The 19,515-nt window shown below is 43.6% G+C and overlaps 1 protein-coding gene across 1 annotated transcript in view; it reads right to left on the reverse strand.

The window, feature by feature from the left end:
• Positions 1-6,159: 6,159 nt before the first annotated feature.
• The window catches only part of LOC139580655 (heparan sulfate glucosamine 3-O-sulfotransferase 3A1), a 50,940-nt gene continuing 37,584 nt past the window's right edge, over positions 6,160-19,515 (reverse strand). The window contains exon 2 of the mRNA XM_071409538.1: positions 6,160-8,204. Coding sequence (XP_071265639.1) covers positions 7,583-8,204 — 622 coding nt within the window. The 3' untranslated portion in view covers positions 6,160-7,582. The remainder of the gene's footprint in view (positions 8,205-19,515) is intronic.

Genomic DNA, 19,515 nt, shown 5'->3' on the forward strand with positions numbered 1-19,515 from the left:
CCGTCGACTGAAGTAGACCAAAGCGCAGCGTGGTGAGCGTACATTCCTTTTAATTTAGGTAAATGTCGCCAACAAAACAACAAAACAATGACACAACCGTGAAGCTTAACATAGGCTATGATGCCTCTAACAAAGTTAACTTCCCACAAAGACAGGTGGGAAAAAGGGCTACTTAAGTATGGTTCTCAATCAGAGACAACGATAGACAGCTGTCCCTGATTGAGAACCCTACCCGGCCAAAACATAGAAATACAAATAATAGAACTAAAGAACGTAGAATACTCACCCCAAATCACACCCTGACCAAACCAAATAGAGACATAAAAAGGCTCTCTAAGGTCAGGGCGTGACACTATAGGCATATTTATTAAATCTTATTGAAATACATTTCATGTTCAATCATTTGAGATCTATTTTGCTACTTGTAGGCTACTCTCTGTAATTTGTCTCAATACATTTCATGATGTGTAGCCAAACATGTGCGCAATGATGCGCCAAATCCGTGATTTAGTGCATTTTTATTGGGTAAGCATTAAAATATGTCCCCTCAATATTTGCAGCTGTAGGTGGTAATATCTCTCTAGGAGATGACCCGTCGTCAGTATTGCGAAATAACTATAATATTAAGGTCAGATTTGAATGGAGAAAGCTGATCCGAGAGCAGCGCTCCCTTTCTTTCGATCCTATCAGTATCGATACACGCTCCAACGACACAGTTAGCGACCATTCTCTGTGCGTGGTGCTTTGGGAAACGCATGTTAAATCTTCGGCCGTTGTAGAAAAAATGCATCGTCAAAACACGCCTAAGTTCTATCGCTATCGGGAAACTGGGCCCTGGTCCTTCAGACAGAGGCTTAGTCCCAAATGGCGCCATATTCCCTTTAGAGTGCACTACTTTTGACCAGGGCCCATAACAAGTAGTGACCTATCAAGGGAATATGGTGCTATATGGGACACATACAGAAACACCAAAGAGAACAGAACAGAGAAAACAGAACAGAACCCTGTAGGTACTGTAGGACCCTCAGTCCCTTGCTGTTTTTATTAATGCTGGGTCTGGAGCATGTCTCACACAGATATTTGCTCAGACTATTAAAGGGATTTAGGGGCTCTTTCCTGACATCCAGAGAAAACAGAGGGCTGATCTCCTCCATGTCCTCTGTGGGGCAGGACCAAGCTGTGTGGCGGTGACTGTTGTACTGTGTGTGTGTGTCTGCGTGTGCGTACATATCTCTGTGTGTGTGCCTCTCCCATTCAGACCACCACGACAGTCTCTCCTCCATCCTTCAAAGGGCTGTTCTCTGATCCGCCTGTCTCATCAGTTTATGTGTGGCGGCGTGGCGTGGCATATCTGATGCCCCCGGCACGTATTTCAATGGAGCGCCACACGCAGGACCCCATTTTTCTGGGGAGCCTGGACTGTTTCTGCTCTGTTGTAGGGAAAAACAGACTCTGTGCGTGCGGATAGTGGAGCGTTTGGGTGATCAGAGAGGCTGAGAGGGGCGGGTGGCTTACTCCGGGTTCTGGGGGCTCTGGGGATAGAGGGAGGGTTAATTGTGCACAGGTGACTCTGTGCAGGTACTTCAACATACCAGCTGCTGCCCTGGCACGCACAGACACAGACAGATGGTGGGGAGAAGAGAGATGGTGTATGTGTTTGGAGTGTGGGGTGTGTGTGTTAGAGAAAGAGAAAAAGAGAAAGACAGAGGGATAGTGAGAAGGTCAGAGTGAGAAGGAGAGAAGGATAGTAAAACAGAAATGCCTTTCTTTTTCGACAGCATCTCTCTTTCTGTCTGTTTTTTAATAAACCACATGCGGTCAAACGGTGGTCTTTATTTCTCTCTGTTCGTGCTGCTATTGATGTTGAGCTGAATATTCTCTGACTGGGGTGGTCTGTCTCTGTCAGTCTGTACAGAACATGTTTGCATCCAAAATGGCACTCTATTCCCTACACAGTGCACTGCTTTTGACCAGGGCACATAGATCTTTGGTCAAGTGTAGTGCGCTACGTAATAGTCTGCTATTTTCTCCACAGAAGATGTTACGCTTTCATTTCCTCTTTCGTTACCCTCTCGCTTCTTCAGAGAGAGACAGGAACATGGAATATGTGTCCCAAATGGCACCCTATTCTCTATATAGTGCACTACGTTGACATATGGATCTGGTCAAAAGTAGTGCACTATGAAGGCAATAGGGTGCTATTTGGGATGCAATTCAGTTTATTTCCCTGAAACTTCTCTGAAGAGGCTCGCTGATCCAGTAAGAGAGGAATAATAAACAACATCCAGAACGTTAATGATCTAAATCAGGGTTCACCGAATTTGGCCTGCGGATGGTTTTATTTGGCCCCCCAATTAGGAACATTTTCATTGGTGGACATGACAAATGGTAAAAACACCAGGAAATCATATCCAAGTGATTTTAATTTTGGAAATCTGTCCCAAGCATTCCCAGTTATAATAGAGAGACACGTGATAGCATGCAAATGTAAGCAAGGTTTGAAATGATGATGTTTTAGTCAAACAGCTTCTTGCAGTCAATTTGCAGTCTACAAATGATTTGTAATTATGTTCCGGCCCCCCGATCATCTGCTCGAAAAATAACTTGTGCCTTTAGGTCTTTTAGACTTTCAGGTCTTTTTCAATGACGATCAACACGGTTTAACGTCACAACTTAAGTCATACACTTTGATGTCGAGAGAATTGCTCACATCTGCTAAGTGTCAGTGTCAGACAGTGACATGCTTTCATTATATATTCATCTAAATCAGAAGTGACTTGAAGGTGTAGCTATTAAGGGGTTATTAACAACTGTAACATCTAGTGGCACAGGAGAAGAGGTAGAAGTAACGCTATGATGCTGAGATTCCTTATGTATATGAAAACAAATGCATTTGGAGAAAAAATTGAAGCGAAATGGTAGCAGAGAGAGAAAGAGAGAGAGAGAGTGAGAGAGGGAGAAAGCAGGAGAAAATGAGAAAGAGAGAGAGAAAGAGAAAGAGGGAAAGAGAGAGGGAGAGAAAGAGAGAGTGAGGGAAAGAGAGACAGAGGGAAAGACAGAGGGAGAGAAATAGAGAGAGTGAGGGAAAGAGAGACAGAGGGAAAGACAGAGGGAGAGAAAGAGAGAGAGTGAGGGAAAGAGAGACAGAGGGAAAGACAGAGAAAGAGAGAATGGCCTAGTTTCAATCTGCATCGCAGAAGATCAGCGCTATAGTGTAATTTAAGTTTAAAGATAATGCTCCCGCGTTCGCGGAGACTGCATTCACGGTAAACACTGAATAAGTCGGCTCAATCGGGAATTACCTTTATATTTCAAAGGATCTTCTGCGATAACGACTGAATCAACCCCAAGGTCTAAATTCTAGAGGAACTCAAATAAGTGAGGGTACCAAGCGATATAGAGTGGCTAGTGTCTCAAAACCTTCCTTCCCTGGAGCGTCATCTGTGGTTGCCAGTGCACCCTCTTAACCCATACACATTAGCGACCAGTTCACACTCAGCGTTTCAGAGCCAGGGGACATGAGGAGTGCAGTCACCACACCCTTAAGGCTATGCTCTACAAGCCCTTTGGACTAGGTCCTCAATCCTCACCCCGCAAGGGACGCCGCAGTCCAAAAATAAGGCTTTTAGATAGAAAGCATTTTTTAGCATCCTTGAAGCCTCTTTTGACATTCTGTCCTGGAGGCTTGGTAGAGATAAGCAGAGACAACAAGAGAAAGGGTAATGGGGGAGATGGGAGAGGGGCTATTAGCTACTGTGTTTGTACGTACTGTATGGTGGGAGAGACAGGGAGAGATCAACAGCACTCCAAAGTTCATATTACTTTTATTACATTTTGATTGAACCTTTATTTAACAAGGCAAGTCATTTAAGAACAAATTAGTATTTACAATGACGGACTACCAAGAGGCAAAAGGCCTCCTGTGGGGACAGGGGCTGGGATTAAAAATGAAAATGTCGGACAAAACTCACATCACGACAAGAAAGACACCACAACACTACATGAAGAGAGACCTAAGACAACAACACAACATGGCAGCAGCACAACATGGTAGCAGCACAAACATGGTACAAACATTTTTGGGCACAGACAACAACACAAAGGGCTAGAAGGTAGAGACAACAACACCTCATGCAAAGCAGCCACAAGCGTCAGTAAGAGTGTCCATGCTTGATCCTTTGAATGTAGAGATGGAGATAAAACTGTCCAGTTTGAGTGTTTGTTGCAGCTCGTTCCAGTCACTAGCTACAGCGAACTGAAAAGAGGAACGACCCAGGGATGTGTGTGCTTTGGGGACTTTTAACAGAATGTGACTGGCAGAACAGAACATGACCTTTGTTTTGGAGGTGTTCAGATCAAGGTTAACGGCAGAGAAAGCTTGTTGGACACTAAGAAAGCTTTGTTGTAGAGCGTTTAACACAAAATCCAGGGAGGGGCCAGCTGAGTATAAGACTGTATCATCTGCATATAAATGAATGAGAGAGCCATCTGAGCTATGTTGTTGATGTAAATTGAGAATAGTGTGGAACCTATGATCGAGCCTTGGGGTAATCCCTTGGTGATAGGCAGTGGCTAAAACAGCAGATTGTCTGACTTTATATACTGCACTCTTTGAGAGAGGTAGTTAGCAAACCAGGCCAAAGACCCCTCAGAGACACCAATACTCCTTAGCCGGCCCACAAGAATGGAATGGTCTACCATATCAAAAGCTTTGGCCAAATCAATAAAAATAGCAGCACAACATTGCTTAGAATCAAGGGCAATGGTGACATAATTTAGGACATTTAGGTTGCAGTGACACATCCATAACCTGAGCGGAAACCAGATTGCATACCAGAGAGAATACTATAGACATCAAGAAAACCAGTCAGTTAATTATTATTTCACAGTTGATTATAACACATAAACAGGACAAGATATGAATTGGCCTACATCAGTTAGGATCAGCTTGATCTCCCACTTTAAATAAAGGAGGCATCATTCTATGGTCGGGAGTCATAGGGCAAATAGTATAAATCACAAGAAAATAATAAAACGACTTGGGGCTAGCCATTGTTCAAAGAGTCACTCGTCCCAACAAGATAACTTAAGAGAGTAGCTCTCTATGTGTTCAGTAGCCTATAAAAGTGAGATAAAATAAATAAATAGTAGGCCTATAGTAGTTAGTTAAAGCGCTTCTGAATAAGCTCACATAATAAGTTAACTAGCCTACACAAGTTAATTAGCCAACACAAAATTCATATCAGTCAAAAGTCTGCGGTGTGTGTGTGTGTGTGTGTGTGTGCGTGTGGCTGGAGGCCAGCATAAGCTATAGAGAGAGGGGGGAGTGTGGCTGGGGTATCTGTAGCAGACAGGGGGAGACAGGTCAGGGCAGACAGGGAATAGCCCGCCGGGTGGGATCCAAGCAGCAGTGCAGCAGGCAACGGGAGTAGGTGTCACACCCACTTGGGAGAAGCTTTTTTCGGAAGGCTGAGTAGGAGAGTAGGTGTTCAACCTTACCAGACAGGTGCGTGGTAGAGCAGATAAAAACGTCTGAAGCGAAAATCTTGGTGCAAAACCGTGGTAAAGTTGGCTTGAGTTTCGATATTCGCCAGACATTCGGGCCTTCTAACATCACTAGCTCGCAAATGATTCCCTGAGATGTGGATATTCTACACACAACATGGTAGGGGGGTTCCCAGTCATCACAATTACCTCAACTACCTCATAACTCACCACATACACCACTCATTCTTTTTTCGCCTCACACAAGTCAACAAAGTCAGGTGTTTCTAACATCTGTTAAGCCTCATTTATGCCCTCTGTATGTATGTACACAATGCAGGAACTCAATTGGGTTCACAAAATGGCAATCCTGCATGCCTACTTGTGTCAAGTTTATAATTGAATGGCTAATCACATACTGTATTTTGCTATAAATCTATGCAGGATGGTCATTTTGCGTAGCTAGTTGTAGTTCTTGTGTTGCGTACTGTGTAAATGAGGCTTTACTCCACATCACTTTGAAGCTGCAGTACATTACTCTAACACTGCAACCTCATAGGAATACATCTGCACGTACTTTAGTCCAGTGAACACCTGTTCTAAAGCATAAGAACAGGCAGAATGGTGATGATAAAAAGGCAGGATCAGGATTTCACAAATGTCACTCACCAGATGTTTATATAACTGTTATCTTTTATTAAAAGTGTGCTTAATAAATCCAACATGAATTCAAATGAAATAGACAGAATCATAACTGTATGTATGTATGATAAAGACGGATGGCAGATTGCATAAAACCTAAGGATATGTTTCCCTATGAACTCCTATAGAAAACATTGACCGTGATTAAGTGTCCCTTTGAGGCACATCTGCTTTGAGAGAAGAGAGGATCGTTTGGAAGCTTACAATACAACCAGGCAGATATAAATCAGAAACACAACTTCACCATTGTGCTATAGCTCTTTTTAACACAGAGAGAGAGACCGCCATCCACGGATGCCTCCGAGGCAAGGAAGGCAGACTGACATCAACTGTATTCAGTTCACAAGGAGGCATGTCGAAGAGGAAATTTGAGGAATCATTTGGATAGGCCCACTGGAGATCTCGTTATAACATTAGTTGAGGAGTTGCTGTTGATGATACAACAGCTGACTGATTATCCATCCAAATGGCACCCTAATCCTTATGGGCCCTGGTCAAAAGTAGTGCACTATATAGGGAATAGGGTGCCATTGGACACATCCAGTAAGTGCTATCTTTGCTCTGTCTCTCGCGCTACACTGTAATTCAATTAACTCCATTAAATGAAGTTGGGGAAACTACCCTCGGAAAAACAAACCCTCACATGATTGGAATTGCAAGCTCAGCGGGAAAGGGTGTAGGAACCGCATCAATGTAATGTAAAGAATATACAAATTAAAATGAATAACTTGATAAAGCAAAAAATATATTGTACAGTATAAAACAAATGTAACTCTACAGGCATATACAACATAATATGAAATAATATTATCAGTGATGAAAGTTATTCAAAATATGTATATTATATACTGCATGTGTACATCATCTTAAATAAATAACATGTATTTATTTTTTCAATATTTTATCGAAAAAATGCAAAGCAGCTAGGTTTGCTTTAAAGTATGGCATAGAACCACTCAGACAAGACTTTATATCCAACATCTCTCTGTGCCATTTCAAATAACATTTCAGAAACACCACTGCATATTTGTCTTTTGCAGCACTGGAAGGTTCCAAACAGAAAACACTTCACTCTGATAGTGGTGGGAAAACCTTGTAGAGATGTAGAGACAGTACCCACAGTATCTTTCTGTATTGGAACCACCACATGCATTTTCTTCAACCAGCATCTTGTAGGCTGCTGATATTGGTTTTGAGGCAGTTCAGATGGAGGAATACGTAACACAGTGAAACATATTGCATATCTGGCTTGCCAGTAAGAGCAGATTAGGCTACTTTCTTCTCTCTCATAGACAAATATTGCTTCTAGGCTTAGTATTGTGGATGTCGCACAGTCATTTGGTAGTGTCAATAGTCCTCAGTGTTCTCCACTGAACATCCAGTACTTGAGGCCCAGTCAATCGTTCCAACCAAATATCTGTCCAGTCATCTGGTAGAACTTCATGTTGAAAGGCCTGTAGAAGTCCCGTAGCCTCTGCACCACCTCTGGGTGGATGTTGGGGTGGGTCCGCCCTTTGGTTTTGCCCAGGCAGTGGGGCTTGCTGCTGCCCTCAGCCTTCTTGAGGCAGGGGAAGCCCTTGGTCTGGTTGAAGTAGAAGTGTTTGTCAGTGATGATCCTCTTGAGCCCCAGGAAGTCCTGCACCCGGCCCAGCTCTCCGGCCGGGTCGCTGATCAGACGCTCCCCGCTCACAAACAGGATCTGACCCATGGGGAAGTACTGCAGCCAGTTGTCCAGGTGCTTGGCATAGATGCCGATCTGGATGGCGCTCCAGGACGTGTCGATGAGCCCCGTAGTCCTGTTTTTGAAGGTCAGGCTCTCAAAGGTGGGAATGTCGGGCTTCTTGGACAGCGTCTGCGTGTAGTCAGAGATGGCTCTGGTGACGGGGTCCCGCACCACCACGATAAGCTTGGTGTCCCGGGACATGGCGGAGATCCGGGCTGGGGCCTCTCTGGTCACAAAGTAGCTGGGGGTCTTCTCCATGGTGATCTGGCCCTCCAGGGTCTTGGGCATCAGCTCCCTGAGGAGAAAAGAGGAGAAGAAATGGATAGGATAAAAAGCAAATTCATGACTACATATAAACTTTGACAATGATAACACAGCTCAAAACACACCAAACGTGAGACTGAGAAAATACAAAACACATGTAACACTTTATTCCTTAGCAGGCGGCTATAGTATGTTGGCAAGCTTTACTACTAGCCAGAGAAGCAGGGGTGGAATGTACAGCATCACATCAGCACCTACACTCAACCACTTCTCTGAGAGTATTGACAGTTGTGTAGAGCGAGGGAACGGACGTCTCTCCAAGTGTTTCCTAATGCAGCCAAAGGGCTACGGAAACCCAGAGATCTTCTTCCTAGGGTCCATTTGGAGGGTATCCCTCACTCTCACACACAACACGGAAAAGCGCTAAGAGGATCTCTGTCAATCTCCATCCATCTGACATACTAAGGATGAATATTTTCCTGAAAATCTAACAACTTTCAATACCTGGAATAATTGATATTTATCCCGAGAGTCACAGGAAACACCGCAAAAATCGTAATTGCCCATTTAAAGTGTTTAATACCAATATATGGTCACTATGCCAGGGTTCTCCCCAAATAAGATTGTCGTTGCACCACATTGCCAGCTTCATGGCACCACTATGTAAAGATTTCAGAGAAAATAAAAATATTTAGTAATGATAGAGTAACTATCTTTGATCGCAAATGTCATTGCTGTGAATTGCTAAACAGGCCGTTCATAAATTCCAAGCTTTATCATCTTCCTTAATTAATTCAACGCATGCCTAGTTAAAGAAATAGAAAATTCAGCAGTAGGCTATCTCGACAGAGCGCACCCCGAGTAGAGCGTTGTCAAATCATACAAACTTTGTAACGTCAGTCAAACGAAAGTCAAATGACCAAAGTTGCTGGATAACGTCCTTCAACAAATTACAGAATATCTCCTATATTTGGCAAAATCGAGTTGATGATCTATACAGATAGCAGATCAGCTCATGAAAAACGAGGATATGAAGAGAGGAAATAGTTTAAGGTATCTTAAACTAGACCAACTGTGTTTAAAAATATATCCATATCTACTGTACTATCATCCCGTTTGTTGACCACACATTCTCTACCGAAGCTCTCATATGGGCAGCAAATTGGCCTAAGAGACATCGCAGAGAATCGGGGGACACGTTATACCGGTATTTTGACATGCATAGGCGAGAGACGTACTTTGATAATGCATTGCAAACTATGGATTACAGAATAAAGTTAGGAATTTTCAAGCGAGACAGGAGTCAGGATTTTGGAATTCAGGTGGGAATGGGACTGGATAGAAAAATAGCATAGGCTCTAGGAAAGGAAAGTTGAATTGTCCCTCATGCCTCTCTGAGTTGTTAACACTTAACAGATTGAATGTCTGTGACAAAGATGCCTATGTAGTGAATTGTGCGTAGGCCTATCAAATGTGTGACTGTCTGAAGAGTCACAATGACTGCTCAAAGAGGCACACATGTTTATAGTCTATACTCTAGGTTTCCTTGCAGGGTTTATTAATTGCATTTGGGTCGTGTGTGCAGTCGTTCAGTGTCAATTACACGTGTGCTTTGAATTAATGGTGACTTTGTGTGAAGTAAATATGCTAGGCTAAATGCTTCTATGCAAACAACCTGTTAGGATAATGTGATAACATTTTTGGCTAATCTGCTGCTGTGCATGTTATGTATTTTGTGGAATTGCATTAGTGCGACATTGGAGGAAAACATTTGAAGGGCCTAATTTCCCGGTTCCTGTCATTTCATTTGACAGTCCCGGGATCCGGTTACCCATGTTAATACCAATAACGTACTGTATCGCTAGTAACAAAAACAACAACATATGTTAACAACATTAACAACATTTCCTCAGCAGGAAAAAAACATCCTTCTTTTGTGACAAGCAGCAGTGGAACAAAATGCTTATAAAGCTTACCTGAATCCGAATTTGGAACGACATCTAATAGAGTATTTTAGAACCACGATTTGATTCATTGCTGCCTGGATATATTCACGCGTTGTTATTCATTAGATATTGAGAAATTACAAGTGTTAGAATTGGAACGCAGAACATTGTGATAATTGTTATGTTTTTGTTTCAATATCACATTTATTGTACACTTCATTTGGAAAAGAGAAACCTTATGTTTCAGGGCACCTTATCAACCGTCGCAGATGAGTGAACAGAACATAGCAGAGACATAGTAATCATAGCAAGAGCAGTCGTAAAGGCACATTTTCCTAAATGTGTTGGACTATAGGGGTGTGTTCAAATGGCACCCTATTCCATCATTTGGAACACATTTAGGAAATTAAATCCCGGTGATAAAAGAATATCCATAAATTCCACCTCAAATATTTATAGCAAAAAAGTTCAACTGGGCAGGCAGCTCAGCCATAATATTTGGTTTAACGTTTTCTTTGGCAAAAATGTCATCTGTGCGGGCGCGTTTTTCACTGAGAACTCACACACACACAAACACACTGAGGCGAGAAACAGGCTAATCTTTTCGGTCATGACACCCCACCTTTCCTGCCTCTCCCCCCTCTCCCCAATGCCCCGAGTTCCTTCAGGACAGTGACCTGAACCAAAGCAGATAAAAGCAGCCCATGAATCATTAACGTCTCCTTCTCCCCGACATTTACAGCCTCTGCAGAATACAGCTTTAAAATTCACCAAAGTACAGAATGCACACTTCAATTATTTATCCTAGCTCTCTCTATCTCTCTGCTGGTGCAATTCTGCTTAAAGCCCAGTGTATGTGTGTGTGTGTGTGTGTTTGTGTGTGTGTGCTGACAAAGTCGCCTACCCGCGCTGCTCCCATGGCAGACGCAGTTTACTGGCCGTGACAGAACTACTGAGCTGTATGAGGGGAGGGAGGAGGGCCCAGCCTCTCTCAGGTCCCCTAGCTGGTCAGAATGGGGAGGAGGGCCCAGCCTCTCTCAGGTCCCCTAGCTGGTCAGAATGGGGAGGAGGGCCCAGCCTCTCTCAGGTCCCCTAGCTGGTGGCCACAACACAACTGAATGGCTCAAACGCATTGAAAAGGAAAGAAATTCCACAAATTAACTTTTAACAAGGCACACCTGTTAATAGAAATGCATTCCAGGTGACTACCTCATGAAGCTGGTTGAGAGAATGCCAAGAGTGTGCAAAGCTGTCATCAAGGCAAAGGGTGGCTATTTGAAGAATCTCAAATCTCAAATCTATTTTGATTTGTTTCTACATGATTACATATGTGTTATTTCATAGTTGTTATGTCTTTACTATTATCCTACAATGTAGAAAATAGTAAAAATAAAGAAAAACTCTGGAATGAGTAGTTGTGTCCAAACTTTTGACTGGTACTGTATATGTAAATATCCAGTCTGAAAACAGAGGATTTGGTTTCACACAAAACATTAACACCTTCAATTTGGGCAATGTCTTCTGGGTTCCGCCATGATACCTAATTTTCTGCCAAGATCTATACAGATGTAGGAACTTAATTTGAGCCAGTTTGCTAAAGCTGGAAAAGTATCCTGCAGCAAAAGGAAATGTGAATTATTATGTGGATTATAATTAATGGACATTTTTGTAGGGGTTGATACAGATTCAAAATCTATTCTGACATTTTAAAGCTGCAATATGTCACTTTTTGGATGACCTGACCAAATTCACATAGAAATGTGTATTATAGATATGTCATTCTCATAGAAAACACGTCTAAGAAGAGGTAGATCAGTTCTATGTGCACTATTTCTATGCTTCACATTCTTAAGTTTTGTTTTTGTGTCTTTTACTTTTGGTTTTGTACACCAGCTTCAAACAGCTGAAAATACAATATTTTTTATGGAAAATATATTTCACAGCGGTTTAGATGGTACAATGATTTACATGATACTTGCTTGTTTTGTCACATAAACTGAAATTAGGCAAACTATTAGAATTTTAGCAACCAGAAAATGGTGTAGAGATTTCTGCATAGTGCATTTTTAAAGTGGAAATCAATGGTTTATGGTGCCTCTTCTGCCTTTCTAGGCCCAGCACAGAAGTACAGGGGTACAGATGCATCCAGGGAAAAGAGCCTGAGCATCCTGAGTGACTCTAACCTGGCAGCCTCATTTCACAAGGTCAGGGCTACCATGGTGACAGACAGAGAGACAGGAAGTGGGTTGATAAGACAAGAAGTAAGCCAACACGAGAAGGAAGTGGTTGATGGGGACAGGGGGCTACAAGGCTCTCCTGTGTTCTGACATTCGCACTGCACCCCCAACATTGACTGACACCTGACCCCAGTCCTCTCAGTGTCAATGAGAGGCAGCACACCTACAGCTGTATCAGGGGGGGAGGAGGGGGAAGGGAGGAGGGGCTAAACTGCAGGGAACAAGCTTTCTTTCCATTCACATTATCTCTGGTCCATCTCCTTTACAGGCAGAGCAATCACCCTGGTTTATGGTCTGCTCCCTTCGGAGGTGCAGAGTACAGGAATGAGACTGTGGTTCATTGAGGTTATCCACCAGCTCCTCAACTGAAGCATCAGATATAGGCTGTGTCCATAATGGCACCCTGAGCCCTATTAGCCCTGGTCAACAGTAGTGCACAGTGTAATATAAAGGGAATAAGGGGGCATTTGGAATGCAACCTTTGTGGTGATTACAGTAAGAATAGTATAGGTCCCCTAACAAATATAGTCATGTGAACAGACACCTATTAGCCATAACCATGTTCTTCTTCTTCTACAAAGCAGAACTTTCCAGATGTTTGGCTTCCATGAATATTTCAAAGGAGGATTTATATTGTAAATAAACTCTGCAATTCTAAAGAAATAAAGACATCTCTAAATGTATTCCCAAGGAGTGCAGACTGAGGATTGAGTGGGGAGAGAGTTTGAAGTTGAACCCAGATAGATCCATTCACAGGTCTGGGAGGACTATAAATCAAATCAAAGTCTATTAGTCACATACACATGGTTAGCAGATGTTAATGCAAGTGTAGCGAAATGCTTGTGCTTCTAGTTCCGACAGTGCAGTAATATCTAACAAGTAATCTAACAAATTCACAACGACTACCTTATACACACAAATGTAAAGGGATGAATAAGAATATGTACATATAAATATATGGATGAGTGATGGCCATGCAGCATAGGCAAGATGCAGTAGATCGTATAGAATACAGTATATACATATGAGGTGAGTAATGTAGGATATGTAGACATGATTAAAGTGGCGTTATTTAATATGACTAGTGATACCTTTATTAAATCCATTTATTACATTTATTAAAGTGGCCAGAGATTTGAGTCTGTATGTTGGCAGCAGCCACTCAATGTTAATGATGGCTGTTTAACAGTCTGATGGCCTTGAGATAGAAGCTGTTTTTCAGTCTCTCGGTCCTAGCTTTGATGCACCTGTACTAACCTCGCCTTCTGGATGATAGCGGGGTGAACAGGCAGTGGCTCGGGTGGTTGTTGCCCTTGACTATCTTTTTGGCCTTCCTGTGACATCGGGTGCTGTAGGTGTCTTGGAGGGCAGGTAGTTTGCCCCCGGTGATGCGTTGTGCAGACCGCACAACCTACTGGAGAGCCTTGCGGTTGTGGGCGGAGCAGTTGCCGTACCAGGCGGTGAAACAGCCCGACAGGACGCTCTCGATTGTGCATCTGTAAAAATTAGGTGACAAGCCAAATTTCTTCAGCCTCCTGAGGTTGAAGAGGCGCTGTCTGTGTGGCTGGACCATTCCAGTTTGTCCATGATGTGTACGCCGAGGAACTTAAAACTTTCCACCTTCTCCACTACTGTCCCGTCGATGTGGATGGGGGGATGCTCCCTCTGCTGTTTCCTGAAGTTCACGATCATCTCCTTTGTTTTGTTGACGATGAGTGAGAGGTTAATTTCCTGACACCACACTCCGGGGGCCCTCACCCCCTTCCTGTAGGCCGTCTCATCGTGGTTGGTAATCAAGCCATGCAGTCATGGCCCAGGAGTGTGAAGGTGAACGGAAAGGCACTGGAGCAAGAAACCGCCCTTGCTGTCACTGCCTGGCTGGTTCCCCTCTCTATACTGGGTTTCTCTGCCTCAAACCCTATTACATGGTCTGAGTCACTGGCTTACTGGTGCTCTTCCATGCCGTCCCTAGGAGGGGTGCGCCACTTGAGTGGGTTGAGTCACTGACGTGATCTTCCTGTCCGGGTTGGCGCCCCCCCTTGGGTTCGTGCCGTGGGGAGATCTTCATGGGCAATACTCGGCCTTGTCTCAGGATAGTAAGTTGGTGGTTGAAGATATCCCTCTAGTGGTGTGGGGGCTGTACTTTGGCAAAGTGGGCGGAGTTATATCCTGCCTGTTTGGCCCTGTATTTATGCTGCAATAGTTTGTGTCGGGGGGCTAGCGTCAGTCTGTTATATCTGGAGTATTTCTCCTATCTTATCTGGTGTCCTGTGTGAATTTAAGTATGCTCGCTCTAATTATCTCTCTCTCTCTTTTCTCTCTCTTTTTCTCTTTCTTTCTCTCTTTCTCTCTCTCTCAGAGGACCTGAGACCTAGCACCATGCCTCAGGACTACCTGACCTGATGACTCCTTGCTGTCCCCAGTCCACCTGGTCGAGCTGCTCCAGTTTCAACTGTTCTGCCTGCGGCTATGGAACCATGACCTGTTCACCGGACGTGCTACCTTGTCCCAGACCTGCTGTTTTCAACTCTCTAGAGACAGCAGGAGCGGTAGAGATACTCTGAATGATCGGTTATGAAAAGACAACTGACATTTACTCCTGAGGTGCTGACCTGTTGCACCCTCTACAACCACTGTGATTATTATTATTTGACCCTGCTGGTCATCTATGAACATTTGAACATCTTGGCCATGTTCTGTTATAATCTCCACCCGGCACAGCCAGAAGAGGACTGGCCACCCCTCATAGCCTGGTTCCTCTCTAGGTTTCTTCCTAGGTTTCCGGCCTTTCAAGGGAGTTTTTCCTAGCCACCGTGCTTCTACACCTGCATTGCTTGCTATTTGGAGTTTTAGGCTGGGTTTCTGTTCAGCACTTTGTGACATCAGCTGATGTAAGAAGGGCTTTATAAATACATTTGATTGATGGGTGAACAGGGAGTACAAGAGAGGGCTGAGAACGCACCCTTGTGGGGCCTCAATGTTGAGGATCAGCGGGGTGGAGATGTTGTTTCCTACCTTCACCACCTGGGGGCGGCCTGTCAGAAAGTCCAGGACCCAGTTGCACAGGGTGCGGTCGAGACCCAGGGTCTGAGGACCCGGCTAGGGATGCCGTCTGGCACGGCAGCCTTGCGAGGGTTTACACGTTTAAATGTTTTACTCATGTTGGCCACGGTAAAGGAGAGCCCAGGGAAGAGAGCAGAGAGCGGCTCTGGTTTATGTGGACTATACAAGAGTATTTATTTCCATTCCAACAGGAACCGCATGCAGTTCTTTCTAATGAAACTTTATTGTCAGCTTAGGTGATGTAACGAACGAGGCACCTTCCAAGAGATTTGCCTGAGATTTACTGCGGTTCCACAGCGCTGCTTTGATGTCTTCTTCGTGCTGCTAGAATAGGACTACCCATACACACTGATGCATGACATGCAGGCAGCAGGTTTCAACTCGTGAAACAACGCGACTACAGAGCAGAACTGAATAAAGATATACATTATGTGAGCATAACCTTTTTTTATATTTCAATTTTAATGCTAAAACTAACATAGATATAGCGGAAAGTGGAAAGCAAAATGACGATTTATGGTGTCGTCCCAAAATTTGAAAATGACAAAGGTTGAGGGGTAAATGTATGGGAGTGCAAACAAATAACCAATATTGTTTTTATGAAGGTACAGTATGTGCAACAGAACATGGTATAAACTGTACTCTGAGAGAATACCCTCATATGGTTCTACTAACTAGGCAATGTAGCCTGCCAACACTCATTGGGGGGACTATTCCCTGATATCAGTCAATGAGTCCTTTGTAAGGTTGTCTATAAAAAGAACACTTTGGCACAAGGCGTCTGATGCATCACGGCTTACGTTTCCCCAATCCAAATGTAACAAAACAACAAAACTAGCAAGTGAGCAAATCCCTCTGCTTTATCCCATATGAATCAGAAAGGTCCTGGGGAATGAAAGGGTCTGGGGTTGGACTGGGTCTAATGTCTGGCCCAAATGAATGTGTGTCTGGGGACCTGTGAAGAAGGGGGATCCCTCATTTACTTCTACAGATGTAGGATCTTACTTTGATTATTCTTTTGTTGCTGAGATTTACATAAATTCATTGAAAACCTGCTCTAACACACAGTTATATTAACAGTATTACAGTTTCACATAGCCTCATTTTGACCAGCTAATAGCCTAAGCAACAATATTATGGACTTTATTTAACTAGGCAAGTCAGTTAAGAACAAATTCTTATTTACAATGACGGATGACGCTGGGCCAATTGTGCGCCGCCCTATGGGACTTCCAATCACAGCCTGGATTCAAACCAGGGACTGTAGTGACGCCTCTTGCACTGAGACGCAGTGCCTTAGACTGCTGCGCCACTAGGGAGTCCTAAATGTTCAAAACCTGTAGGATTATTTTGCTGCGACAATACAGGTCAAATTAAGATCCTATATCTGTACATGTCTGTCAATGGAGGTATAATGGCCAAAAGGCTAGTGGAGTGGGCATCCCAGGCCACTTCTTCCCATGTAGAAGCCTTTGATTAATTATTCCCTTCCAGTGTGGAGAGAGGCTGACAGCCAGCCAAGCATGCTGTACATCCACTCATCCACTCCCAGAGTATTTCCCACCCGGCCGCCGTGGATGGTGTTGTGACCAGATAATCATCTGGTAATTGGCTGAATATTTCTGCTGTCTGCAGGGGAGGGAAAAGGAGGGGAAGCGCTTGGCTCTCTGTCCGCAGCTCTGCTCAGCAGCCATTTTCCAGGTCACTGGTCTCGAGCTGAGGTCAGGAGGGGGATAGAGCTGGGGAGGGGGGGGGGCAGTGATTTAGAGAATTGACTGCTGTGTGTGCTGGTATGTCTGCCTGCTCCTGTTCTGCTGGGTCTGCTACTTTACAGCTCTGTCAACCCCTCTGGTAACAATGTAGCACCTCAACCGGCCCTGGGGCTAGCAAACGCCCCAGGCACTGGGACTGGGCTGGGCTGGCATAGGAGATGTGATGTGAGAGGGGAGTTAAAGTAGTAGGCTATGATGTGAGATGGAGAAACAACTGTTTAACTTTATGTACTCCACTGAAACATCAGGGATTCCAACTGTAATCTCTAACAAGTGACAAAATAAAAGGACAGGTGAGCTAGCTATATAATAGAATTACTCCCCGTTTCATTCCATCCCATGGTTATTTTTATATACTGTAGCTGCACTTGGTGGCAGTGGTTGGTGTAGAAAGTAAACTGTGATACTGGGTAACGGTTGTCACCAACAGCTCCGGTGGTGAGAGATCCAGCCGTTTATCATGGTGGTTGGGGTCGGGGGATTACAGGTGTGAGACTAACCCCAAATCCTGCTCCCCGTTTGGGCTTAGTGTCCCTCCTCCTGCCCCTGTCAGCTCCAGAGCTCCATGCCACTGGGATCTGTCTGTTCACCTGCTCTTTATTCCCCTAGCGTATTTATAATCTCCCCTGTCCATTCCCCTCCTCTACTACTAACCCTCCTGTGATCTATATCTCAAAATCCCCCTGACTGTGTTACAAAGTCCACCCCTCCCGCCCGGAGTTCACATTGCCATGCAGTGTAGCTGTCCAAGCCACATAGCTATTACTGATGTCCCCTCTGCCCTTTGGAAAACAACTTGAGGAAATCGTACGTCATTAAAGACTAATTATCTCATTAGATTGCATTAGAGAGATATATTCTGCATGCAGATACATCTGCTTCAAGTTGTGACACCTTGATTGTGGGTGGCTCAGTTCTACCAGATACGGTCCTTATATTGCTCATTTGAGACCAAATGTCTTTTTTCACGCGACTGACAGGCACTTTGAGGAAAACCAAATAATCTACAAACAGGAAGAGCACATGAGTGATTCCATACAAAACCAGGACAAAAAAATACGATGATTTGGGGGGATTTTCACGAAATGTAATCCATAGAATGGTCCTTTGGAGAAAAGATTGTTGACATACAGTGTCGTGTCTTTGGCTATGCCGGATTAAGTGATATGACATGCTATTCTATAAAATCCTTTCTCCGTAATTAATATTACATGATTGAGCAAATCATGTAAATGTAATTAACTAGAAAGTCGGGGCACCACGAAATAATATTTATAGAGCTGTTATCTTCCGAATAAACTCTTAAAGACCTAGTAATATTTTACATCAATAGCAGTCAATATTAATCGTCACCTTATTTCAGTCTCATCTGAAAGTTGTAAATTCTTCACGAACCCTGGCTAACAAGTTGAATCAGCAATACAAAATTGGGTTTAATTATTTATTTACTAAATACCTAACTAATCACACAGAATTTCATATACACAGAATGAATCATACCTTGATTACAAATTACGTCATAAAGGAAAACGTCCCTAGCGGGCGGAACAGATATGACAGCTGGTTACACAAAAGAAAAGGGGGCTGGGTTTGAGTGAAAGAGTGGGAAGACTTGAGGAACCAAGGGAGAAGCCATGCTATCGTAAATACAGTATCTTATGCATTCTAAATTACCGCCCATTTGGAAAATGTAAATAAATATTTACTCTGAGCTGCGCTTCGGTAGGTTGGTGGTAGATGGAAGGCCGTGTTGCCCAACCGAGTCCTTTGTCCTTTGAAGAATGTCTCTGGTGGTAAATTGAATACGTTGTAGTAATGTCGTTGTGTGGTAGACGGGATACTCTGTCTGTTCTTTCCCAGCCCACGTTTGCAGCTGCTGTTGCTAACTCAACGGCTAGGAGGTATCACTTCTGTAGTGAATAAGAGTTCAAAGTTCATACCATTCGCAACCAAAGCTCACGCTGAGGTTGGCTTAGTTCTGTAGTTGACATGTTAGTCCTTTTAACGCAAAAGGCTGCAGACCTCACGTACTTGGAACAGGAGGTTATATTTTCGTCAAGGCTTTATATAGTGGAGCGAGAAGGGTGTGTTTGAAAAGTTTTATAACCCATGTCTCTTCACAGGGGCGGGCCACTGATTGAGCAGAGCCCTAACCTTATGAAAACCCAAATCTCTCATTTGGAAGCTAAAATTACATTTCATCTCTTCACCAATAATTTTATATTCAAACATTTAAATTGAACAACAATTCCATGTGAATCTGATAACTACAATGTGCAGACTTTCCACTGTAGAGTTTATGTCCTCCTATTATTGATGAGAAT

This window comes from Salvelinus alpinus, chromosome 7, assembly GCF_045679555.1.
Source record: "Salvelinus alpinus chromosome 7, SLU_Salpinus.1, whole genome shotgun sequence".
Lineage (NCBI taxonomy): Eukaryota > Metazoa > Chordata > Actinopteri > Salmoniformes > Salmonidae > Salvelinus > Salvelinus alpinus.